Source organism: Fundulus heteroclitus, chromosome 10 (assembly GCF_011125445.2).
Source record: "Fundulus heteroclitus isolate FHET01 chromosome 10, MU-UCD_Fhet_4.1, whole genome shotgun sequence".
Taxonomy (NCBI): Eukaryota; Metazoa; Chordata; class Actinopteri; order Cyprinodontiformes; family Fundulidae; genus Fundulus; species Fundulus heteroclitus.
The window spans coordinates 1,138,539-1,160,480 of NC_046370.1; the positions used below are offsets into that span (position 1 = coordinate 1,138,539).

The window sequence follows — 21,942 nt, forward strand, 5'->3', positions numbered from 1 at the left end:
GCTGCTAAGGGTTGCCCAATTAGGTTTAGGGTTAATCACTTTTTCACACAGGGCCACGTAGATTTATATCTTCTTTTTCCCTTAATAATAACAACTTTCATTTAAAAACTGCATTTTTGTGTTTACTTGTGTTGTTTTTTGCTAAAATGTGGATGTGTTTGATGCTCTGCAACAAACAAATGCAAAAAAGCAGGCAAATGAGATTATCTGCCAATTGAAATAGATTTTTGCACTTAAAATGAGAACAACTCATCTCCATCATCTGATGTCAAGTGCAGTATTTTTAATTATCTTATGTTAGGGGTGAAAATATTCATTCCATTGGTAGCTTACCTCGTTTACCTGCTCAATGTAAGGACAAATACACACTTTTTAAGAAAATGTTACTTACTTTTAGTTCCCTTTTTGCAGTGTGAAAGGTTCTGGGAAACAAGGTTCAGGGTAGCCTAGTCACAACTTTTAGACCTGACAAAATTTGTATGCACAAAAACCCGCTGTCTGTTCTTGTAAAAAGAAAAAAGCCAAACAGTGAAAGGTTCTTATTACATTTTTGAATATTTGGGAATTATTTGCTTAACAGTTGTTTTTGCTTTTTTGCACACCTGCAGTTCCATTGAAACAAACATTTATAGTCCTTTTGGGAGAATCTCTGAAAATGTGTTTGTTTGTTTTTTTTGGTAATTTTGTTAATTAAGCGGTGCAGCTACAAAGCTTGCATTTAGACAGATACACACCAAGCCTTAAGCCTTACAGACAAAGACAAGGAAATTCAGATAATTACCAACATTTGAGCTCCACGAACAGCATTACAAAGTGTACAAAATCCAGTTATCACATTTCTAATTGTAATAACAAAACTGCATGAACTTATAAATAATCTGTTAAATACATTTTTTAAACACATTTACAAATAAAAATGAACAGTTAAATTTGGAAATGAAATGAAGGCGGCTTAACTGTCATAACCATCTTAATTTGCATGGCTGGATCAGATATGGAGTTAAAAGTATGGCTCCACTTGCTGAATGGTGGTGCTAAATACCAGTCTCTCCCAAAGAGACTTCAGTTTTGTCCATTTTTATCCTGCAAACATGTGAAACTGAAGCAAGATGGGAGCGTATTGCTGTTTCCAGGCTGTCAACGACACATTCTGAGCAGTAATAACACAAACTTCTCTGCAAGCAGACCCTCTAATAACTCATCTAAGGCTGAATGATGGTTAAAAAAAGGGTTTCTTCTATAATTCAGTGCAGCAAAAACAGGTTCCCTAAATAATCCACTAATTATTTAGGGAAATCAACGCGTTAAACATCAGCATGACAGCAGCCAGGATCAGATAGTCGTTCCTCAGTGACAGAGACGATCTGCTGAAGGAACAGGCACATTCCTTTGGATCTCCAGAAACCTCCGGAGTGAACGTAGGAGGAGGACCTGGACAACGCAGCCAGTCTATGGCGGTGGACTTGGGGGATACGTATTCCTGGTTTATCCCTCCGTTTTTGAGCACCCAGTAGAAGTCATCCTTGAAGAAGTAGGCGTCTCCTGGAGAACAAGGATGGCAGCAACTTTCAGTAAGGAAAAGGGCAACCAGAAACGCTTCACCTGAGCGACACGCGAACGCATCAACAAGAACAAACTGTAAACCGATCTGCCTCTATAATAATGTTTGGTGATTACATTTGCAGATTCCTCTTCAGTCCCATGCATCTTAAACCTTGGTTTAAGATGCATGCATTTCACTTCAGATTTTTTCGTACACAATTAAAACAAAACACACATTACGAAACACATTAAGATTATGTAAAGGTGGAAAACTTTTAAAGAAGTAACTTGATGGAATCATAGAGCAACTTAATAAAATAAGTGGGTATTATATCAACAGTTCAATAAATGAATTAATTCGTTTTCACTATATAAGTAGAGTAATGTGAACTTTTACAGTAAATAGCATTTCATTTAATGAACATCTTGGAGTAAGCTGAATTCTGCTACTCTGGCAGGCATCAATAAAACGCAAAGAAAAGGTTACTGGCTAAAATGGGTAAGGTTGCAATAAAATTAGCATAATGACACATCCTACTAACTAACGTGGGTAAATTAAGGATTAAAGCATCAATGTACAATGGTTACCATATTTATGGAGATTTAATATCTCTCGACTAGAACACAAATATCTCAATAGTCTTATTAACCAGTTAAACCTCCTAAGGGGAAAAAACACATAACACTGAGTTTAGCAAACCTTTAACCTGGCGGCTTTTAGATCGGGATAATTTAATTGTTATTGTCTTACATACAGAAAATAAGTAAGATTACTTCAATTAGAATAAATTATGGGGACATTTTGGATCTGGTCAGGATGGTTAGGGGCCTGTGATGATAAAAGGGTAACAGCTTGGAGATGTATCAGTGAATGAGGGTTTTCTCTGAGGAACATCAAAGCAGCAAAGACACCCACATTGGAACTCCTGTTGTGTAAAGAACATCTTGAACGGGACATAAGGTGAGATCCTTACAATGAAAGATGTTCCACACAGGGGGGTGTGGAAACCGTTGGGGCATGGCACCCAGGGACGAGCTGCTGTGGTTTGGAGCTGTTGTGAACTTGACACAGCTGGTGGAACCAGGGTGGAACCAGAGAGACGACGACGTGGTCCCACAGGTTACTTGACACCTAACACTAACTGTAAAGGGTTCTGGGTTTTCAGGGTTGCTGAAAACAGAAAGCTTCAGAGAACCTTAACCTTTCCTGACCAGGCACTCAAAACACATAGATCAGATTACCAAGGCCTAGACTAATAGGAACGCAGAGATGCGTTCATCCAAGAACTTCTTAATCAAAGTCCTCAATCCTCAGTTTAAGAAGATAAATAAATAAATAATCACAATGTACACAATGTAAGGTTTACTTTATTTTAGGATTAATTTGGGAACTAATTCTGATTTGCTTAAGTAGCTTTTGTTGTTCAACAATGTTAGAACGTTTTCAAAAAGCTCTCCTGCTCACTGCTTTGTTTTGTAGAACCTTGGCATGCTTGAACGGTAACAGCATGGTCTAAATATTTTGTCTTTTCGGTGCAGAACAGCACCTCACTTTCTTTAAAAAAAAAAGAGGGAGAGAGGGAAAAGGCTTTCACATGGAAAGGCTTTCTTTTTCTGAGTTGGGTTTTCAAAATAAAACGGGAAATGACATGAAACGAATATGTTGATGAACCTATGTTGCAGAGAAGTTCAACTGTCAGACAACAACAGTTAAGACACACATTAAAAGCATTCTGTTAAGAATTATTATGAATTTACTGCAGATACATTTGAACTTAAAGATTACTCTTTTAACTAATAATTAAATTGCAGAATTCTGAGAGCTAAATAATTGTGGACAGAAATATCTTTAATTGTGAAAGTGCTTGGAGAATGTTTAATAAATGACACATGAAAGGGGTTTTGATAAGAACACTAATTACACCTTGTTTCTGTTCTCCAGTGGAAACAAGGACTCGTGTCTGCAGACCATCTTCACAAAGTGTTTTATTAGAGAGAAATACAAAATAAAATGCTCAGTGCCCATCCAGAACTGAACATTCGTTACCATCCAGCTCAATCATCCAGCCTGCGAGGAGGAACCAGAAGAGGATCTGGGGATGAAGAAGCCAGAGAACTCTGATTCCTTATTCTTCAACGGGAGGAGTTGCCTGAAGAGACCCTAAGCGCAATTAGATTATTTTCTGCCTTGTGCCATTAAAAAGGCCTGAAGGCTTTCTTAACTTTGCGTTCTTGACGTTTAGGACTCTTCTCATATTGTGTTGCTGTTTGTTTAACTGCTCTGTTCCACTGACTCACATGTTTGATTTTTTTTTGTGTTATGAGATCTACACTTTAATGTTACATCATGTTGATCAATATGGGTTTTATGGTAACAAGTGGAAACTGTTTGCTTCAGACACACAAGGATCTATGGTTATGCACCTTTTGATTTGATATAGGAAGAACCAGGATCAGATTGGCTCTAAAGATCCTTTAATATTAGCTGGTAATGATAACACATAGATTCAATACAGGGTTTTCAGGCTCAGATTGGCCGAGAGCAGATTTCCCTGGGAGGGGGGCTTGCCAGTTTTTACTGCCCCCTAGGGGTAGCTTTTTCTGGAGTTCCCCTGCCCGCACTGAACCTCTCCTGCCTTTGCTCCTGGTGTTGTAAGTTTGGAGTGGTGGATTATTGTCCATCGTAGGGGTGAGTGGAGAAAGGAGTAGGAGGGTATTCAGGGTGGGGAAGAGTAGACGGATTCGACTTTGGTTACTGAACAGGTTTAGCTTACCATAGTCTAATGTAATTTTAAAATAATGTGCGCATAGGTACCTAAAACAGGCCTTACCTAATTAGATGAATCCAAAATTGTGGACAAAAGCTAAATCTTTGATCTTGTGTGTTAAAGCTCTATGAAGCATTCATGTTGATCTGTACTAAAAGTTCCAGCACTACCCGGTTCCAACACGGGAACCCGTTGGGTCCCACTTTACGAGTTTACAGAAATGGTTCCTCTGTGCTTTGTTCACATTTTCAAGCGATGGGTCATCTTGTTTTGTCTTGATGCTGACGACGCCATCATCAAAAAAAAAAAAAAGAGAGGAATGTTATAAGAATTATTATTCTGAAGTCACTATGGCCTCACACCACTCGGACAGAGGAGGCCTGGAGACCTGATGATCCACTGTTTTCTGATTCCAAGGCCAAATGCTGCAGCTGCTGAGGGATACTGATTGTTTACGATAGACTGTCTTTGTTTTGTCTCATGGGAAGGCCACGGTGCAGTATTAGGGGAAGCCCGAAAAGCGACACAGGCAGAGACAGGGCAGACAGAGACTGCAGCGGAACCGTGGGGTGCGATTACTTTCCAACTATGTGAATCTCTGCTCTGTTTCTCAATAAAGGTGCTGGAACGTAATACCACCGTCTCGTCATTTAGTAAAGATGGGAACTCAGTTACTATTGCTTAGAATTCCACCCAAAACTCCCATAACACTATGGCCTCACATCACTCAGACATAGGAGGCCTGGAGACCTGATGTCTGTGTATAAGATCCACTGTTGCTGAGTGCAAGGCTGAATGCTGCATAGAATGATTATTGTCTATGATAGACTGTCTTTGTTATGTCTCAAACCAAGGCCATGGTGCAGTATTAGGGGAAGCCCGAAAAGCGAGGCAGGCAGAGACAGGGCAGATGCAGACGGGACCGTGGGGTGCGATTTACTTCCCAACGATGTGAATCTCTGCTCTGTTTCTCAATAAAGGTGCTGGAACTATATCACTCCACCGGTCTCCTTCTTCAGTAACTCAGGGAGGTCAGTTATCTGTTCAGAACTCCCATAACAATTCCCAGAATCAGTTAGAGTCCATCAGGGGTTTGATTCCTGACTTCTGCTTCATGGCTGCTGTGGATAAAGGCCTCTACTGCCCCAGAAAAACGTGGTGTGGTGATGAGTCAATTGGTTAATGTAACATTGTGCCAAAGACAGTTGCTTGTTGTGACTCTTGAGGCAATAGCTCTAAAAAAACTGTTAAACAACATCTTTATAAGTGCAAAGACAGAAATTAATCTATAGAAGACAATAATTCTGGGTATTTTACAAATATATTGAAGATATTTTTGAGTGCTGATGATCTAATGACTAGTATATGTTCTACATAAAAAACTGACATGAACTTGCAGAACAGCAGCTCTTGAGGACTGGAGTTGGGCAGCCCTAATTTAGAGGAAAACATGCAAATATTCATGCATATTTATATAAATTACATCAAGATCAAATCGTGTTGCATTCCTAAAGAGCAGGACTGTTAGAGACACATGCTGCCTGTAGAAATCTGGTGGAAACTTTTGACACAGATAAAAGAATGTCACAAGTCACAAGTAAAGTAGAATTAATGATTTCTAAATTCGAACCATGTGCTTTTTAAAATCTTGTTTGCAGCTATTTGCTTGTAGACATTAAATATGTGCTGATATTAAATATGTGCCGATATTAAATATGTGCCGACATTAATGAAACGGCGTCGCTTTGTAAATGTGTCCACTGTGTATCACTTGCTCCATTAAAACCTCTGCACACAAATTTGGTCAATCCTTGAGAAAAGACCTGATCACTGTAGCGAGGTTTTTATTTTTAACTCGTCATCATCTGCTCAGAATCAACTTTGTGAAGGTGTTGTGTTCCTTCTAAACTAAACTCGCCCATATCCGCCACATTGGCAAACGTGCTTAAGTCGGAGGCAACTTCCGCTCAGTTTCTCTAAAACTTTTCGACACCTCTCCAGAAGTCTTTGTCAATGCAGAATTTAGAAAAATTCCCGGACAGGTGTTGAAACGTTTTCAGAAAAAAAGACCGAAAGTCTTCCGATTTGAGCCAGTTTTCTGTTGCGATGACCCGAATAACGGAGAATTTGCACAGGCAATCGCCACATTGTTATTTAGAACATCTCATTTTATTGTGATCTCCCACTGGGTTTACCACATGTTTTTAGTTAATCGTCGTCAACATGTCAGATAGACTGGTGTCATTCATATAAAAATATTATTTTGTTTATCTGCCTGCACTTGTCACTGAAAATGATGATAGAAATAAACTCGCTTGTAGCTCATGTCCAGATGTGGGTAGTAACTAGATAGGAACTTTTTGAACAAAATCATCTTTTAGGAGTACTTTTACTACACTGTGCTCTTTACTTTTACTTGAGTAATATTATTTCAAAAATATCAGGACTCTTACTTGAGTGAAGGTTTTGGCTACTCTACCCACCATGAGTAAGTTCACTAAATAAAGAACATAAAAATGCACCAAACACATACCTATAATTTATGTTACTGGAAGTACATTGCACTGTTCTAACATACTGGATACACATTAACTGCTGTAAAGTATTGGTCTAGCGTGTTACGTTGAAAGAAAATGAGAAAAGTGGTTCTCCTGTCTCTTTTAGTTTATTTGTAATTGTTTTTGTTGTTGTTGTTGTAGTCTTTAAAACAACAGAATTTGTACTTTATATTTTGGTCTGTCCAGTTAGATCACTTTTAAATATCGTATCAGATGTTATGATTAGTTACTCGGTACTTTAGCAGCCTTCCTACCTAATACTTTTTTTTTACATTTACTTGAGTAATTTCTTACTTGACTGCTTTTTACTTTTACTTGAGTAAAAATATGTGCTGCTCTCACAGTAATTGAGTTCAGTTTTTGCTAACTCCACCACTGCTTATGTCACACCTTCACAGCATATTTGTGCAAGCGAGCAGATTACTACCTTCCCCAAAGGTGATGATGTCATCCATGTGGGTTGGCATTCCCGTCCAGAGGTCGTTACTCCGCGGGTAGTTGGCATCTGGCTCCTTGGTCGTCTGCTCGGCATTCTGGCCTTCTTCAAACCTCCAGAACTGCCCCCCACTGAACAGATAGGTCTTGCCGTTGTGGGCCCAGACGAAGGCCGCATCCACCCTGTCCACCTTGGTGCCGCTCGACGTCCGCATGTTCCAGTCGGACAGGGGCCGAGGGTAGCCGCTCATGGCAATTGTGTCTTTGAAGACCCAGTACTGAGAGCCTGAACACGTGGAGGGAACATGTCTGAGTCAAAATGGTTAAAAACACTTTGTGGCTATCTGTTTGGAGGCAGTGCCTCGCTAAAAGATATTCACACCCCTCAACCTTTTGCATATGTTGTGACATTACAACCACAGACATCAATGATTTTCACTGGGATTTAATCTGACTGAACGAAACTAAGCAGTAGAAAATTGGGAGTTAGAAGGAAAATTATATGTGGTTTTAATTTTGTGTTTTTTTTTTTACAAAAGAAACTCCTGAAAAGTGCGGAGTGCAAATTTCTTAATCAGCCTTTACGCTGATGACCCTGAACAAAATCCAAGGCAGCCACCCACCTGTAGCAAAGTGTTTTCAAAGAAAGATGGACCTGAAATAATTTTTTAATCGTTATTTTGAAAAGATCTGGAATCCTTTCTTTTAATAAGGTAAAGATGCAAAACCCTTTTTAAATTTTGGATCTACAATGATTTACTCATTCCGTTCCTACAAAAACTTTACATTATTTAATTTGTTAAATAGTAATATAGCATGCTGAATTCACAATATATTTTTTCTAACTTTAGATATTTTTTTTTCATTTTTTTTAGGCCATGGGTACTTTTGGCTTGACCTGTTTTGGCAGATGTGACAAAATATTTGTCACACCACTGATCTAAACTGGCAGCAAGAATATTAATAATCAGAGAAGCAGCCAAGAGGTCCTCGGGATCTCTGGAGGAGCTGCTGAGATTCACAGCTCAATAAGAGCTAAGAATATTCAATAAGATTCAATGAGTACAAATGAACCTTAGAGAACTAAGTTGGTCTTAATGCTGAAATAGTTTAAATCAATGAAAACTCCCTCCCTGCATTCTTTTGAAATGGAACAAACATGTCAGCGTATATTAGCCACGGTCACACCTACTGCTCCCAAACGGAGCTACAGATCGAGCTACGTCATCAGCCGAAGCAGCATGGACTCTATTCGCAGCTTTTTGTCACCCGTACCAATGAAGAAGATGATCCTGCTGTCACTCTTCCTCTCATAAACGGCGTCGACCTTGTTTGTCCCTTTTGGAAGGCCCATCCAAAAGTTTGTGATCAGAGCCGGCCTCAAGGACACCAAGGAGCCATCTCGCTGGGTCCTCCAGAAATGTGCACCTTTTCAAGAAAAGAGAGTTGAACCGTTTTCGTTTTTGACACGCATTTAGAGGAAACTTTTCTTCACATGGTTTTTCTTACCTCTAAAGAAGAAGACCTCTCCTCTGATGTTTGCTACTGCATCAAAGCCTCCCTGGCATCTCTCACCGAATGATGGCTCAGGACTGAGACAGGGAGAGTTTAGTTAAACTCAGATTTGTTTGAATGCAGTTTCAGTAAAGCGCCACTAGATGGCGCAACATGATCAAAGGTGACCACAGCAAAGCTCTGACAGCCTTGTTGTGACCCGGCAAAAGCTACAGCAGTCAGAAGTTTGCATACATCCATAATCTGCAGGAATACAATGATTTTTTAAATAAAAAATAAAACTATATTGCTGTGGATAGATACTGCAACATACCAATTTAAATTAGAAACGAAAATGAAATTGGGTGTAAATGTTTGACTATATTGTTACATATTATACATAAACCTCCAATAATACAGTGTTTGGATAAATCTGTGTTTCTAGTCAGGGACACCACAAAGTTTTTGGTAGACATCAACAAGCTTCTGTCAGAACTCTGGCTGAACATTTGACCTCTTTCCATATCTGAGGTAGAACTCATGTAAAAGGTTTCTTTCAATTGTCCGACATTTTGCAGACTTTTGCATGACAAGAGGAACGTTTGGAGGCAACACAAGGCTGTCAAACACAACGACACATCTTATCATGTAATCTCAACCTCTTATCTATAAGCTCAACAGTTAGATGCTTCAGATTTGAGTAGAGGTGGGTGTGAATAATGGTCCGAAACACATTAGAACTGGTTTTGGAAGGAATAAATCAGCAAAACACTAAATTGTGGACTATGTTTAACATTCGGATCTCTGCCTGGAAGCCAAGACATTTACCATAGCTCTCCCAATACTTGTAAGAAGAGTGGTGGAATATGTGGACAGACTTATGTCAGGACCTTGTTGATTGTTTCCAAAAGACAGAAGTTTCTCAGAAACGTGTTCAGTGAAGTTTTAAGATGCACTTCCATAGAAATGAGAAGAAGAACCGTTCCAATCAATCATAAAACCCCAAATTAGCATGGCGCTCACCTCCAGGGTGGCTGCATTTAAACTTCTGACCAGAATCTTAACAATTCACATGGGTCTATTTGTGAGAACCGGAAAGCAAATACTGAGAACGTGTCGGGTTTAATCATTTTGAACTCACAGCCTTGTAGGTCTCGGGGGAGGTGGACTTGGAAAGAGCGGTGGGTCGGGTTTATCTCCTCCTGGATGTGTTTGGTCTCTCACGCCTGAAACACAGAATAATGACATGGAATGGGAACTGAAAGCTGATGACAGTATGAGAAATGGTGGAGGAACCAGCGTTCTTCTCAGTCGGTGTTGTTTCTGACACAGGATGCAACCTGCTGCTCTTTGTTTCCTGAGAGGGGGACTTCTGCTCGGCACGGCTGCATCTGTGCACGTCAGTACTGATTAATAGCTGATTCTTTCAGGGCGTGCTTTTTAACTTAAAAAGAAGCCAGCATTATTTTTTATGCTCGTTTTGGAAGAAAGTAGCTCTAAATTCATAGCCAAAGACAACCATAGATTTGTGGATAAAATCCAAGATCCCAAAAATGGTGAACAATGTTTATTTTGTGTATTTTGATTACCAGCAAAACCCTTTGAGCTGGAATTTGATTTTGAACAATCTAAATAAGCTTAACTCTTCCATCAAAGTGACTGTGGAATGAGATTTTCTTCTGAATTAAAATAAAACACACACTTATCTAATAAATGTATAGCTTCAGCTCATGATTTTACATATTTTAACTTTTTTGTTTTACTTTGCTGAAGTATTATCAGCAATGTGACAAATGACTCTGTAAAAGGAAACTTTTAAAATCGAAAACGTTTGTGCTCAGTCTATTCAACACATAAAACACTGCTTAGAAACAAAAAAGGAAATCTAAATTAAGTCTTCAGTCTCACACTTCAAACACTCGTCTCACACTTCAAACACTCAACAGTGATCAGACGAGCCGTTCATTTGTCAGATTCTTTGATCCAAAGCTTCTGGAGATGATAAATGTTTTCGATCTTCCCTCCATCCTACGAGTCAAGGGTCATGAAAGGCGCAGCTAGCATCTCTGCAGACGCCCCACATCCAGGACACAAACTGTTTTGACTTCTAACATCAGGTTGCTGCTACAGAAAAGTATTTTTAAAAACCACAGAGAGTTTCTTTCCCCAGGCCACCGCTGATGAGCACTAGGAACCCCTTACAGCCCGAGTTTCCACGACCACAGCCTACCTTACTTTTTTTGGTTTCTTTACACATATAAAAATGTCTCTACATACACATACATACTGTTCCTTTTATATTTTAGCAGATATCCTTTCTCTATATTTAAGCTTAACGTCATTATGCGGTGCACACGTGAAACTGACGTCAAATTCCTTTTTTTTTTTTCTTTTTTTTTTTTTTTTTTACAAAAAATTGGGCCAGTAAATCTGAATCTGATTTGGAATATTGTATTTTTGGAACATAAAGCAGTGACTTCTGTCTTTTCTGCATGAAGCAGGAAGAAATCGTCACCCATTCGACATTATGAACCTAACGGCTCTAAAACAGAAGGGAAGCACAAAGAACAAAAACACGTCAAAGATGCCCTCCAAACCTGCAGGTATCCTAACTGGGATTTTGCCAAATCAGCAAGAAAGTCCAAAAGACCCGCTGCAGAACATAATGGTGAGAAGCTTAAACACAAAAACATGGTCATCTCATATGTTGCTGGAGTCTCTGAAAAACTCAAGAGGATTTTCTCCAAACACAAAATCCCAGAACATTTCAAACCAAACAGGACCCTCAGACAGAGGCTGGTGCATCCCAAGGACAAATCCCCCAAACCTAAGATGAGCGGAGTGGTTTATGCAGTTCAGTGTAGTGAGGAATGTTCTGATCTTTATATTGGAGAGACCAAACAACCTCTCCACAGACGCATGGTTCAACACAGGAGAGCTACCTCCTCAGGACAAGACTCTGCTGTCCACCCACATCTTAAGGACAAAGGACACTCTGTGAGGACCAACATGTTCACATTTTGGACAAAAAAGTGAAGGAAGCCATTTACGTTAAGAGAGAAAAAACAACCTTAAACGGAGGATAAGGCCTTAGGTTCCAACTCTCAAAAACTTATAATACAGCTATAGGGTTGATTCCGGCCGATCATCACCTCACCGCCATATGGGTGATCAAAACATCGTTCCTGTAAGCCAGGTCAATAACGACCCTAACGACTTCCTATTACTAAGGGGGTGGACTGGTTTCGGTTCAATTTGCATGTTATCTAAGCCACTACGAGCCCTTTGCTGGGCAGTACTATAAAGCTCGGAACTCCACTCTACTCCGGATTTTTTGAATTGAGAAAGTTTCCTGGAAAGGAAGTGAAACGTCTTCAAACTTCGGAAAAAAGTCCAGTTGTTTTGTTTTTTTACTTTTTTGGAACGACCATGACCTGGATGACTGAGAATCTTCACCAGCTAATGGCTCTTGCAATATAACAGATGAGATTTGACGTTTGATGGAAATAATGTGGTCCCTGTGGTTCCTAAAGTGAGGCTATGGCCTCCACCACAGGTAGTAACCACACAAAGTTGAAGAATAACCTCCAAGAAACCGAATAAACACACCGAATCCTTCCTTGCACCGTGTTTTTGCCATAATTATTAGAAAAACAACAAAAACATGTTTGTTGGTGCGGTCTGTATTCCCTTGTTTAATCTGTCTATGTTTGTACATTAACCACGAATGGCTGGGGGGGCAACTTTCTTATTTTGTGGACAGGAGGAAGAAAAGTTTGATAGCCTTTGATACGTAAGGAATGACACTTTTAATATTTCTGTTACAGGAGTCCCTGATAAAACTAAACTCCTCATACCTGTTGTTGTTGTTGTTGTTGTTGTTATAGTCTCAGTGTTTTTACTGCTGATTGAATGAATCCTGGTTTTACCCCAATAATCCAATGGTTTCTTTACCCATTTGAATGATGTTCATAGTGGCAAAACTGTATTGGCTGCTGCAGCTTTTTATGTATTTTTTTTTTTATTTAACCTTTATCTATTCAGGAAAGTCCCACTGAGATTACTAATATTTTTTTCAAGGGAGTCCTGGCCATGACACAGATCATGACAATTCAATACATTACAGACCTTTTCAGATGTAGAACACCTTCATAAATGAACATTGAGTGAGTCTACAATTATCCAGTGCTGGCCAGCCCACATGTGAGTAAAGTTCACAGTGGCGTGCGAGGCTTACAGTTTGTGATAAACCACAGTGATAAACAGAGGTCAGTAGTTTCTATACTTAATTTGGGGCATTTATATAAATGAGGTCACCATAATCCAGAATAGGTGTGTAAATATTGCAGCTACAAGTTTCCTTTTTGCATTGAAAAAAAAAACAGAGGCTATTTCAGAAATAAAAGCCAATTCTCAGTCTCGGTTTCCAAACCAAATGTCCAACATGGCCTTTAAAACTAAGATTGGCATCAATTAAAATACCTAGATATTTAAAAGATTTAACTCTTTCGATTTCTGCCCCGGAGATAGGCACCAGCACCCCCCGCGACCCCATGAGGGATAAAGCGGTTTAGAAAATGGATGGATGGATGGATGGATGGATTTCTGCCCCTTGAAAAGTGACAGCTGGAGGACTTATCTGTGGATTGCTCTTTGTCCTTGAGAGTAACATCAACTTGCTCGTATTTGCATATAAAGTAAGATCCAGCTGTAGAAACATGCTCTGAACTATGTTAAAAGCATTTTGTAATGTAGAGACACTGGCACTAAGAGATTTTGCAAAGCTGTACATAAGCACATCTACAGATGTAACTTTCTGACCTGGTCTGCACACTTTGCTCAGAAAACTCTGTGGGGAATTGATTCAGAGAGAGCAGCTGAAACCTTACTACATTTTACCACGTCCAACACAAACAACACAAAGTTTATGAAGCCAGGACACTTTCTTTGTTGGTCTTGTCCACACAGTTAACGGGAGCTGTACTGAAATATGTTTGACAACGTGATCAACAGGTCGTATCAAAACAAAGACTAAACAAACTAATGTTAGCTTAGCACTATAGCTAATATCTCCATAGAAAATGTTGAGAGTAAGACAACAGTTTATGAAGAAGTGTAGCTGTATGTGCTGGATGGAAATCTCTTTAGCAACAAAGGATGAAGCAATAAATAATTGTGGTTTTCAGGACATTGTCGTCATCTCTATAATCTAGATAAATGTGTGTTGGAGCAGCACATTAAAGCTGCGCTGTAGAAACTCCTGCTACGATTTTAGGCCGTCTTTAATTTAAAAACAACTTAAATGCTGCGTTGGCTTCAGATGGTAAATAGACTTACTGAGCAAGACAATAACAACGCTGTCAAAATTTTCCTATTACATGATTTTTTATGCCAGATAGTAGCTTTCTCACACCTGGAGAAAATGCTAATAAAAAAACAAACTTGAAAAGGTTTGAATTACAGTTGAAACCTCCGTTCTATTGTATGGCATTACATTTGACTGTTTGTTCATTTTAACTTCTAATGTTGTATTCATTTATTTGAAATATTCCTTTTGTTCAGTGCTTTGGTCATTACCTGCTGTTCCTCTAGCGCTTCATAAATAAATTTGGCTTAGTAAGTTTGTTTTGTATGTTTTTTCGGGTCTGCATCAACATGGACACCACAACTAACTACCGAGAAATAGATTAGTAAGCTGTTAAAAATAAAACATCTAGAGGGTAAATTAAAAATTTGTGGCCAAACCACAGGAAATCAGTAAGGTGAGCAGCAGTGAGATAGCTGACGTCTACGGAGGTCACAGAGCAAGTGGGCAGCTCTAAAATTAAAAGCTAGATGTTTTATCTCAGGGCTGCACAGTGGGTAGCAATGTTGCCTTGCAGGAAGAAGGTCCTGGGTTTGAGTCCAACCCTTGCCCTGGGTCTTTCTGCATGGAGTTTGCATGTTCTCCCTGTGCATGCATCCAAGTACTCTGGCTTCCTCCCACAGTCCAAAAACATGACTGTGAACTCTTAACATAAACAAACATGCAAAATGAACTATTTACCCGGATGCAACTTTTGTAAATCAAAAACCTGGTTGTTTTTGGCTTTGCTTAAAATGACATGAGGGCCATTACAATTAATAAATTGTAAGTCTATTACTTAATTAAAATAATTTCCAAGTATGTGAGCCAATTTCAAAATATGGGATGAGTTGTTTTACGTTTGCCCCAGTCTTAATGTAGCATAACTCTAATGCAGGACCTCTCCATGACTCTCTCTGGGTGGCACTGACCGTACAGCTGCTGGATGGCCAGCCTGTCGTCCAAACTCAGCTTGAACTGTGAAATATCGTCAACAGGACCCTGGTAATACGGCCTCATGATGGACGGATCGGACGAGGAATGGGAGAGTCCCAGAGCATGGCCGAACTCATGCACCGCTACCGTGAACAGGTCAGTGGTGCTGCTGTCACCTGTGGAAGTGGGAACACACAAAAACAACAATGAGGTCAGGGAGCTTTTGGGTTTCTGTTGCCGACTATAAATCCACATCTGCTACAACAGCCATCATGGTAGTAATAAATACCGTTGTAGCTCCAGATTTCATGGTCATCAAAGTGTGTGTCGCCAGAGACTTCATCTATGCCGGGAAAGAAGGCGTGGGCCAGCGTGCCGCCCCGCCCGTCGAATGGGTATCCATCGTTATGAAGCAAGCTGGCAAAAGATACTCTGATGTCCCCTCCAGCCGCGTTCTCCCCGCTGCCAGCCGGCTGCTGCTGCCAGAAGTTCAGCGGAGTGGCGTCGCTCCAGGCTTTCAAGGCGTGAGTCAGGAGAGAATTCACCAAGTCTTTCGGAACGGGGGACGTCGGATAGCTGTGGATGCTGCAAATAAGAGGAAAACTTTTCACCCATCAGCATCCTTTGCTTTTACATTTGAGCTTGACAAAAAAAATCTATACTATTGAAAAGTTTCTTTATTCGACTAACTCAGTTTACAAAGCGAAAGGCATTATATAGATTAATTACCAATAGACTGATATTTTCAGACCTTTACACTTAATTATGAGGATTTTTGGGTTACATATTATGAAAACAGGTTGTAAATCAGCCCCGCCTGAGGGTTTTTTAGCATAAGTTACACCACTGCAGTATCTTTAAGTCACAACTATAATCAGGCCACTCTAACATGAAAAACCTAAGTGTGCGTGAACTTCTGGTCATGACCATCAAGATCCCGGAGGTGACAATAGAGGGGAGTGGTTAGAGCACAGAGCTTCGGTCCCAGAGGTTCTGATTTCAACTCCCACCAGCTGCCATTCTGGGTCCCTGAGCAAGACCCTTAACCCCCGATTGCTCCCCAGGCGCCGCATAGTGGCAGCCCACTGCTCTCCAAGGGGATGGGTTAAGATGCAGAAGTGAAATTCTCCATTGTGAGATCAATAAAGTTCAATTATTATTATTAAGATGTTTGTCTGAAAAAGTGTGCTTGTGATCTTCTTTGGTCAGCAGTGGTTTTGGCCTCGTAACTCCACCATTTTTGCTTGGCCTTTTCTTAAAAAAACATGGACTCTGACCTCCACTGAGGTCAGTGAAGCCAGCACTGCTTTAGATATAGTTAAGGGTTCTTCTCTGATCTCCTGGTTGAGTTGTTAATGCACCCTTTTGGTCATTTTGGTTTATTGGCCACGGTTTCCCTACTGTTCCCTTTTTTCTCCACAAGTGGTCCCTGCTGTGGTTTTCTGGAGAACCAACATCTTACGAATGGTTTTTCAATCATTTCCACATTGATCGTAATATCATCTTTATTGTCATTGCAATATATATCCCATCCCCTTGGGGAGCAAGCTGGGGTTATAGATCTTGCTCAGGGACACAGAGTGGCAGTCTGTGGGAGTTGAACCCAGAACCTCTGGAACACATGCACAATGCTCTAACCACACCACCCCATATAATCATCCATCAATGATTTTGTTTCTCATATGTTCTGGAGTTTTGAAGTTCTGGAGTTTCTTTAGATTAAAGCATGATGTGTTATTTTCTTTTAGCCTACTTCGTGTTGTCAGACAAGTTCTGCTTAAGTTATTTCCTGATTCCACAGGCCAGGCATTAATCAGACCAGGGTAAAGTCAAAGAAATCGATCTCATCATTGGGGGATTGCAAGGTGGCAAGAACTTTTTCAGATAAATACTGGTTTTAACGTTTTAAACTTAACTGGTTTTTAAGTTAAATTATCATGTTTGGACAACTCTTCCCTCTTATAAAATAAAATAATTTAAAAACTGCTTTTTATTTATTTTGATCTCTGTTATTAAAATTATTTTGACAGTGTTAAACATTTAATAAAATGTAAAATGTTAAAATGTACTTTGCTGTTCTCCGCAGCAATGTACATGAAGATCTATTAATACGGCCTGCGGTTGAAAAATATGACCAATGATTCATTCACTCGTGGTCTAAACCGCTGCGTGACGGGAAAACCCACCTCCATGTGAGGTCTGTCTTGTGCCATTTAAGACCTGACAGAGCGTATCTCTTCCTGCGCCTCCTCCTCCTCCTCATGTCCTCGCCTCCAACGACGTCTGGGAGCGAGCATCGCGGCGTAGACATGAGCTTCAGCGTTTCGCTGTCTGGAGGAAGAGTTAATGACATGTCATGTGTTTGACCTGAACATATGAGGAGAACTTAGAGACGTTATTGGACTCCATATACAGGGCTTTACAAAACTATAAACAAGAAACACCAATGTGTCTTAAAGGGATTTCATTTGTTACAGCATAATTGATGGGGTTGTGGAGCGATAGTCTGCATGTAGGCCAGGAGTTGTACGCGGGCTTCCTTTGAACGATGCCTTTTACTCACCTCTCTTCTGAAAAGACCAGATTTGTGGATGACTAATACTTGCTGTGTCAACAGATTCTCCCATCTGAGCAGTGGATTTCTACAGCTCCTCCAGAATAATAAATGATCAATGGTCTCCTTGTTCATCCTGTCAGTCCAGGTGAACGTCCATGGCCTGGTAGTTCTACAGGAGGTCCATTCTCTCTCCAGGTCCAGATGATGGATTCAGTGGGGATTTCTAGTCCAAATTTAGCAGGGGGGCCAGGGTGGGGCCAGTGTTTTTTCACAGGGGCACAGAACAAAAGATTGGGGGGGGGGGGGGGGGGGGGACTTAACAGGTCAACATTTCATTGTTTAATATATTAAGCCAAAGAGCCAATTGTGCCTGTGGAACTGCAGGTTGCAGACCCCTGATCTTTTCTCAATACAGTGGGAGCTTAATGTGAAACAGCTTAATTTTCTTATTATTGTTATTTTTTTATATTTATTTTTTAATTATATTGTTATTTTATTATTGGGTAAAAACATACATGAAAAAAAAAATACAACTGATCCAAATGACCAGTCAGTCACGGTATCTTTGTCAGCATTTATCATCCAAAGAAATTTAATACCATGTTTTTAGTACAGGGGCCATAACAGGGGCCAGGAACAGTTCTACAGGGGCACAGGCCCCTGTCTAGAACCGCCCCTGGATGGATTGATCAGAGCTCTGGGAGATGTTCAAAGCTTGGGATGTTGTTTTAGAACTTAATTCACCTAAAAATTGGACCAGAACTTTCACCCTGACCTGTCTGCTGGGTTCCCTGGTCTTCATGATACTGTTTGATGCTCACTAAAGTCCAGAAAATCTGGATTTAGAGTAAGTTAAAAACAGACTGTAACAAATTCTTAAGGCATTTATTATGCTGGGTTTTCTTTAGGGGTGCCGGAGCAAAGGGGGCTGAATTCAAAGCATGCCACACTTTTCAGATTAATGCTCTAACAGCCTTGTATTCTTACCCTTTCACTGTCCAATGAAACTTACTTCTGTGTCGTTATGTCAGATAAAATCCCAATGAAACACACCGATGGCAGCGGCTGCAGCAGCCGGGTTTTGGAAGGCCCTGCATGGAAAACGTCATGCAGATACGATGTTTAGGTGTGTTTTACCAATAATGCCGGTTTCCCGGATCCCTCCAAATCTTTGCATGACACGAATGGCTTGCTCAATCCCCTCTTTGGTCTGCAGTTTGCTGGTGCGTGGGTCCGGAGGAGGAAGGTAGCCGTATCTGCTCAGCCAGTCCTAAACAGAAATAAGGAAACTAGAACAAATTAAGCAATTTCCTGAAAGAATGAACATATTGAGCATCTAAAAAAAAAACTGATTTTTTTTTTTTTTTTTTTTTTTTTGCTTGTAGTACTCATTACTTGTCAACAATGACAAACAGATTACTGTTACCACTGAGTCATAAAGCAGCATTTAGGCCATCAGTGTTGAAAAAACCTCTCCTCATTGGACAAGTTAGATATCAATTGTTTTACACAGAACAATAAGAAAGAGAAGGGATGTGAGTGAAGACTTGCTACGAGAAATCTCGTTTCTTAACAGTGATTTTGAAACCAGTTGTTCTTCTTTGGTGCCTCCACCCTGATTTCAACGTTTGATGTTGAGAGCTGAGAGGAAAAGGAGTTGTAACTGTTTCTCTGTGGTTTTTTAACACATTCATGTTTGGCTTTCCTTTCTGATTCTACCTGAATGAATCTCAGCTTTTGGACATTGTTTTACAGCAAAGCCCACAATTTCTTTTAAAATCAATATAAAACAGTAAACGCTCTTGGGAGGGAAGTGAAAATCTCCCTTTCTGAATAAATGACACATAACTATCTCATAAATGTAAAGTTGTGCAAAAATAAGTAATAAGGATGTTTTTCGGGAACTGTTACTGAGAAGTTCAAAGTTTTTCCTCAAGCCATTAGTTGACTCAGCTGGTATTATTATTATTATTATTATTATTATTATTATTATTATTATTATTATTATTATTATTATTATTATTATTATCATTATCATTATTATTATTATTATTATTATTATTATTATTATTATTGCTTTGTGATTAATGTTAAGTGATTCAGCAAAAAGTATGTTTTTTTTCCCAGATTTCCAAAAAAAAAGCTTTTCATGCGTATTTGATGAGTAATTCAGCCGTAGTCTACGCGTTGACCTCGCTTTGTTAATAGGCGTCATGTTAAGAACACATTCATGCTTTTGGAATATTAATATACATGCAGATGAGTCACAAACATTACATACAGCACAAGCACAATTCCGGTTATTTTTCTCTACATTAAATGAAAAGAGGTTTGCAGCGCATCGTGCGCCTGGAAAGCCACCCAGGCGGCTCCAGTTGGCCCCTCACCACCGCTCTGCTGTACTGATTGAGCTCCGCCGCGGCGCGTCCCGCGGAGTTCAGCATCACTATCCACAGCAGAAGCTCCAGCTCCATCCCTGCAAACAAAAAGCGCGCCGTTAATCGCTAAAAAAAAAAAAAAAAAAAAACTTTGGCAACTCCGACATTCCCCGCTGTCTCCGTGAACCGTCCCAAAGCGAGGAGACGAAGCTCACCGCGGTTTCTCATCCGGAGCATCCTCTTGTCTCTGGGGACTAGGCTGGGCTGATCGATGCGCTCCTTCTGGCTGCAGGGCGAAGCTTTGCAGCGTCTCTTATTTCTGAGGGTGGGAACTTCCCTAGATGTTAAACTGAAACCATGTACGGCAGCCTTGCCGTGATATTTATTCTTCATTTGACTCTGATCACACTTGGGTTTCCAGTTGCCCTCATACTGAAAATAATGTGTGGTCCATACTGGTGTGTGAAATGTAAAAGTGATTAAAAAACGGTTATTAAATTGGGTGTATGGGGGAAGATCAATATATAGCGCTTGTAAAGTAAGAAAACACAAGACATATTTTGTAAATTCTTTAGGCTGCCACTAAAATCTGAAAGGTGTGGAGTGCTTTTTTGTTCTGCCACCTTTGCTCTCATGACTCCGACAGAAAATCCAGTTCAGGTGGCTTCAGAAGACTCCTGATTCATAATTAGTGTCCTGATCTCCAGGTTTTGACTTTGCTGTTGTCTTTCCTAGGTTTTGTTTTCTCTGGTTATTTCTTAGCTGTTTGAGTTTTTGCCGTTGCTTCATGTTTTTGTTGATTCCTGTTTATATTTTGGTGGCTACCATTTTGATTAGGGTTAGTGTACAGGGTCTGTGTACATTCTGTATTGCTTCCTGTTTTATTCCTTTAATGTGTTTCCCCCCAGTTCCTGCTCTTTGCTCTCCTCCCCTCAGCTCATCTGTGTTCATCGGTCTCAGCCGTTCCTCCTGAATAAATTCACCTGTTTCTGCCTCACTTTTCTCCTCCCTGCATCAGTATATATTCTCTCTGACTCTCTTTGTTCCCCGCTGGTTTCTTCCATCTGATTTCACGCTCCCTTATTTTCAGCTCAGCCTTATTTTCCTTTGCCTCCTTTCTCGTAGTAGTTTTTAGTTCTTGTGCTTTCTCTTCAGTCTCCTTTTGTCTTAGACATATTGTAAGTTCTCTTTTTATTATTAAGCTTTTTGCCACCACCACACTCTGCACTCGGTCCGTCTTAAGCCCCATCATGCCGATTAGAGCCAAGATACATGGGTTTTCACCCATCCATTCATCCAACCATCTATCCGTTTGCTGTACCTTATCTGTGAAATTAGAAAATAACGCATAATGCAGTTGTAATTGTAATTGTAGATTCACTTCACACTCAGTGGATTAATGGGTTAATGTTGCTTAATATGATTATGGCAAATAAAAAGCACAAATTTCTCAAAAGGACTTTTTTGTTGTTCTCTTGAGCAAACTCCCAGTGAAATACAGTGGTGTGTGTTTACTGTTACAAAATATGAAAAGCACAAATTAAAAGGCTAAAATGTTTTCTTCAAGCCTGTGTAACAGCTTAAAAATTAAAGTACATTTAACATAAGGCCATATGTGAGTAAAGCATGGATAAACTAAGTATCCAATGTGTATTAGTAAATATTGAGTTTCTTCTTAAATCTTCTCTTAACTGGTTGAGTTTAGATGATTTTAAGATTTTCCAACAGAATCAGTAGCCATATTTACGTGCACACACAAAATTTCACGATTGGATTAGGATTAAATAATCGGATTGTACTGTTTATATGGGCACATAATCAATTAATCCGTTCATAATGTACACGTATATGCATCTGGCTTTATGCAGAATATAACCATGCAGCATTATCAAATATCCCTAAAAAAAAAAACACAGAAAAAGTACTTCCG

At 39.8% G+C, this 21,942-nt stretch overlaps 1 protein-coding gene across 1 annotated transcript; it reads right to left on the minus strand.

The window, feature by feature from the left end:
- Positions 1-531: 531 nt before the first annotated feature.
- mmp25b (matrix metallopeptidase 25b) lies at positions 532-20,325 on the minus strand. The gene is made up of 11 exons (XM_036141737.1): positions 20,228-20,325; positions 20,022-20,110; positions 18,772-18,904; positions 17,264-17,408; positions 15,367-15,662; positions 15,074-15,253; positions 9,939-10,023; positions 8,813-8,895; positions 8,579-8,731; positions 7,296-7,589; positions 532-1,542 (listed from the first exon to the last, which is right to left on the minus strand). The coding sequence occupies exons 1-11, from the start codon at positions 20,247-20,249 to the stop codon at positions 1,280-1,282; spliced, it is 1,743 nt and encodes a 580-aa protein (XP_035997630.1). The 5' UTR covers positions 20,250-20,325; the 3' UTR covers positions 532-1,279.
- Between the last annotated feature and the right edge of the window lie 1,617 nt (positions 20,326-21,942).

Bases quoted from the DNA above. Each gene is read 5' to 3' on its own strand.
- mmp25b (XM_036141737.1), bottom strand. From the start codon at position 20,249: ATGCTCCGGATGAGAAACCGCG. The intron at 17,409-18,771 runs GTAAAACACACC...CTCTTCCTCCAG, and splicing joins CCGGGAAACCGGCATTATTG to ACAGCGAAACGCTGAAGCTC. The intron at 8,732-8,812 runs GTAAGAAAAACC...TTTCTTGAAAAG, and splicing joins AGAGGTCTTCTTCTTTAGAG to GTGCACATTTCTGGAGGACC.